This window comes from Saccostrea cucullata, unplaced genomic scaffold, assembly GCF_032062105.1.
Source record: "Saccostrea cucullata isolate Sc308-1 unplaced genomic scaffold, CSIRO_AGI_Scuc_v1 ctg1797, whole genome shotgun sequence".
NCBI classification, from domain to species: Eukaryota; Metazoa; Mollusca; class Bivalvia; order Ostreida; family Ostreidae; genus Saccostrea; species Saccostrea cuccullata.
This window is the reverse complement of record NW_026941407.1, coordinates 105,109-110,379: the sequence shown is the minus strand read 5'-3', so window position 1 is coordinate 110,379 and position 5,271 is coordinate 105,109. Positions and strand designations below refer to the sequence as shown.

Here is a 5,271-nt window from a genome sequence, read left to right as displayed (position 1 = left end):
GTATTATTTGGAATATTTGTTGAAAACAAAATATATATAAATATAAAGAAAAGACGGAAGACTTCTGGAATTAAAAAAAGAAAGAAACAAACAACTTTACCATGAAATTTTACTTAATTATGTGAAACTGAAATTTACAAATACTGAACACATTGGTTAACATAATAAGGAATTTCAAAATTCACAATTCACAGAATTGTTTTTAAATTTCATTCAAATTAGGTGCACAGTGTAGTGCAAATTTAAGGAACTGTGACATATTAAATATATAAAAGAAGTATTTGAATATGACATTAATAATTCTTGAATACTACTTTCAGTTAAGTTCACAATGGAGTACATCTGTGCAGTGTTTAGCATAGCCATGGCCATAAATACATATTGGGTATTCCAGTCGAAGACAATACATTTCCATTTCTTCAAAATCATTCAAAATGAAAGACATCGATCAAAGAAAGTTGCAAAACAAAAACTAGAACTATCCTAAAATAAATTCTCGATAAATCGTCCATGGAAGTGGAAAGGGGTAATAAAAGGCGTGTAGGATTTAGCGATGGGTTTCAGCGTTTTTGGATCAAGAATCAAAAGATAACTTTTGCCTTGATTTCCGTCCAGAACCGGAAGCATGAGGACCCCATCATCCTCTGCTGATCCGTTTGGATCCGGAACGAACCAGCCTTCCATTGGATAATGGCCCGGAAGAGACCAGGACAGGTCACCAGTAGTGTTGCAAAGATCCTTTTTGACAAAAGAAATATTACTCCAGGTCTTAAAGTCGCTTTTAGGAACAGTACCGTAGATATAGCAGTAGTGTTTTGATCTATAAAGTTCGTTAATGGTTGGCGTATCCAGATTGTTAACGTGGGGAACTTTAGGGTTAACATCAAAAGAACGTGGAGTTATTTTTTCTGCTTTCAAGTCTATTTTGAATCTTTTCAAAGAGGGTTTGTATGGATAGGCATTGAGTCGAGTCGAGTTCATAACTATATTATTTTCAAAGATTGACACAACTGAAGCATCTGGATAGGATGCAACATCCATCAAAATGGTGTCTTCGTCCATTTCATAAGCATTTATATGATGAAACGTAAAGACACTTTCTGTTTGTATTGTCGTCACCTTTCCTGTTTTGATGTTGACTATATATGTAAGTGTAGGCTCGTCTTTGTGGAAAAACATACTATTTACTGGGAAATGACCTGTTAGTATTTTCTCAATGTCTACGTAAAAAGGACAGGCTAAGATGATAGCGTATCTTTCGGTGACTGAAAAAGAGTGTAAATATGGCATTTTCTTCACTTCCCATTCTGCAATCTTTTCGCGGATATCTGCAGACTTTGTTCGGACAAGGGTAAATTTACTGGGAACTGTGGGTACAATGCTTTTACTTTGGAGAAAGGTTAGGTGGTGGTTTGTGCCAAATTCTTTCACCGGATGTGCCACAGACAACATACTAACGTAAGGGAAACCAGTGTTTGCATTTGGTATCGTTGGATTGCATTCTCGTATTGTTTCTAGTGTATAGCAGTTGACTACATACAATTTCCACGCATCCGTTAAAATAACACAGTCTCCTGAATAGTTGTATATGTTGACGTTCATATTGTCTATACCATTAGCCACCGACATTTCCTGTTCCATAAAGGTACGGGGTGGGACAAGGTTATCGAACGTCTGGTAATTGGCGACGTCATTTATGCTAAGTGATTCTTTATAAGACTTGCTTTGGACAAACTTAGCAGAGAAGAAAGCGGATCCATTTCCTGGGAATTGCCATGAATATAATTTTGCATACCCATCAAATGCGTTAAGAAATGAGTGTTTTCCCATTCCATATCGCGCAGGCCCATTTCTTACCTAAGAAAACAAGAAACCTTAAATATTATTAAAAAAACCCAAGTAATATCTATTTCTTTTCATTTAGAGTATTCTTTTCATTTAGGGTATTGGCGTCTCCATATGAGAGAAAAATTCTGGAGAGGGACGTTAAACAATATACAATCAATCATTTAGGGTATTGAGTACATTTTACTTACCAAAGACCCTTTGATCCATTTGGGAACAGGGTTATCGAATGTTAATGGTTCTTTGTGAGTTTCATTTAAAACGTCGGTTCCAAACATCAAATTCCATCCGGGTTGATCTGCAAGAATTCCAACGAAACACATCGTGAGTAAGATGTGACGAATCATAACGAGGCTCTAAAGTAAGGACTTGTGCGATTCTGGATCAAACAAAATCTGAAGAATCAAATGAGCTGACTGGCTGATTTATCGCACGCTATCATTCTGAGTGACACATTTCATATAAAGAGCAAAGTACGTTATTGGCTATATACGGCCGAGAAATTTTACTATTTTTAAACTACGATTTTTTATGCAAGTCTCTTATGTTTCGTTTACAATAAGATCAAAGCTAAAGTCAACTTAATTGTTTTTTTTTTTTTTTTTTGTTGTTGTTGTTTTTTTTTTTTATCATCCTATGGTTTTTCTATACTTTTGATCCAGTAAATCCTACATTTTCATGATGATACATCTTGTGATGATGCACTTCTCAATGTCAAACTTAATCACTAGTCATATTACATTATACACATATAATATAGAATTGTAATATGTGTAATCATATTGTAATAATTTGTTCATGCCCCCCGAGGGCCCTTGATTGGTGAATAAACACACATATACATGTATATATATATATATATATATATATATATATATATATATATATATATATATATATATATATATATATATATATATATATATATATATATACGTAATATGTTACAGTGACGTCATAATACCACAGCAAACAGCAGTTGCTCATCGAAATCCGTTCATTTTTCATGAAAAATCAATAAACGTTGATGAAATTGAATATGAATATGAATATGAACATTGAATATGTTCCCATGCATTAACCATTTTTATTTTTTGTATCTAAATTATTACTGGCTAAAAATCTCCGTCCAGTATTAAATTCGTGTCGGTTAATGAGTGTGAACAGTATTCATTTTTTATAAAAAGTAAGCCCGGAAATGAAAATTATGCAACATTAGCATTCATTATTTTACGCTATGATTTTACACAGTATTTACATAGGAAACGAATAATATAAACAGCTGTTTTAACATGTTAACACAAACAAAATCACACAAGATTAAATCCACACCTCTTTACGAATTCAAACTTTTGAAAATGATAATAGTTATCATATTTGGAAATTATTTTTCAAGTTTATAAAATCCATTAAAATTAAGAATGAACCATTCTAGTGTCGGGAATTTCATTGATTACATGGTTCAGAATGCGTTACATGTACGTATATAGCGTTATAATCCTTCCTCAATATATGTGCATTTGATGGTGACCTGATCAAAAATAAATACATACATGTATTTTAAATAATCTTTCATGTTATGCTTTTATTCAAAAGTAGTAAGACTTTACAAGTATGTAACTATCACCAGCTACATGTACTAGTATGTGATGGTAGTCCTGATGGTTTTTTTGGGAGGGGGGTCATACCGTAATGATTGTGTCTTGAATCATTCCGCGTTTTCGAATTTGTAAACCTTATTTACCACCGTACTTTGCACAATTCATACTTGAGAATACCCAACAGTCATTAACAACTAAAACAAACAAAAAATAAACCAAGATATGTTTGTGAATCCTATGCGCCCGGCGGCAACAAAGTTCAATAAAATATTTTTAACAGATAATTCAAAGTCAAGGTCACAAGGTCATTGACCTTGGTGTCATTTAAAAGAACTTCAGTAGTACAGTAGTGGAGTATGCATACCAAATATGAAGTCTCTATCTCTCATGGTTCAAAAGTTATGGCGAAAGTTCGAAAAAGCTATTTTTAGCATATGGTCACAGTCAAGGTCACAAGGTTATTGACCTTGGTGTTATTTGCAAGAGCTTCATTGGTGGAGTATGTATACCAAATACTTTCATGATTCAAAAGTTATGGCGAAGGTTAAAGTTGACAGCAGACAGACAGACAAGCAGACAAACAGACAGATAGACAAACAGACAGGACAAAAACAATATACGCCACGGATCTATCGATCCAGGCGCATAAAAAAGATAAATAATCTTTTGCCTACTTAATCAATAAATTCACGATATTATCCATGAACTTGCTATCCTAACCGAAGAATTGTCTCCTTTAAGAAGTTTATATTTTTTTTTCAATGTCGAAGGTTTGTTTGATGTACAAAACAAGACATACACATATATAGAACGGCAATTTTATAAGCTTCAAAAAATTATTATCATAATAACGAAACATTATGAATAAAACTTTTTTACAGTGGCATTGTTGGCTGATTCCATATGTAGCGGTGATGATTTGTAGTCGGCAATAATCTTATTGAAAAAAAAACGTAGCGGAAAGTTGAAAATTTTCGCAATGTAGCTGTAGTTTTGTTGACAATATGAGCACTTGCACACAAGCTTATTTTAATTTATGTCAGATATTCTGTAATATTGGTTTTGTTCATATGCCTGGAGTGTAAAATACACCAGCGATCAACTTTATAATTATACGTTTACCCCAGATCCGCCTTATCACAATGCTTGAATCTTGAGGGGGCTCGGAGTCCCCCCCCCCCCCCCCCGGTTGCATTTTCAGCATTATAAAGTATCTTTCCAAAATAACAACAACAAAAAATTCACCTTGGAAAACACCCCCTACCCTTGTGAAACACGGATTCCTTGTAACAAGGTAAAAAAGTCATGAATCTGAAGAAAATTGAATAAGGAAATTCCCTTGTCAAAACCACCCCCTCCCACAAAATAAGATTTCCCCTATGTCTTGAGGTAATATTTAAGGAATACATGGATAGTTTACAAGAAAGAGACTCGACAACGGACGTCTGAAACGATTTATTTGAAAAGAAAAAAAATGTCAATGCGAACTATTTAAGGAAGAACAATGATTGATAAAAATCCGAGTTTATTTGAAGCGGAGGGTGCCTGAAACTGATCTAGGTAACTCGTGAAAAGAGGAAGGAGGGGATGCTCTATATACGAAACAAGTGTCTGTGGGAAATGCCCTATAATTACCAGAATTAAATTCTTTGATTCATCATATGAATTTCAATAATATATATTAAATATCTTAATTTTTAAGAAATGATTAAGTATTAAATAAACGCATAAAGCTTTTACAAGTACACGTTTCCAATAATAACGATTTAATATCCCCATTTCCATGGGCAGATACAGGATTTGTGATGGGGGGGGGGGTGATATC

General features: G+C 33.7%; 1 protein-coding gene across 1 annotated transcript; it reads right to left on the bottom strand.

Moving 5' to 3' along the window:
- Positions 1-388: 388 nt before the first annotated feature.
- Positions 389-2,195, bottom strand: LOC134257770 (beta,beta-carotene 15,15'-dioxygenase-like). The gene is made up of 2 exons (XM_062740364.1): positions 2,037-2,195; positions 389-1,857 (listed from the first exon to the last, which is right to left on the bottom strand). Exons 1-2 carry the CDS (start codon positions 2,190-2,192, stop codon positions 484-486), a joined length of 1,530 nt encoding a protein of 509 aa, XP_062596348.1. The 5' UTR covers positions 2,193-2,195; the 3' UTR covers positions 389-483.
- Between the last annotated feature and the right edge of the window lie 3,076 nt (positions 2,196-5,271).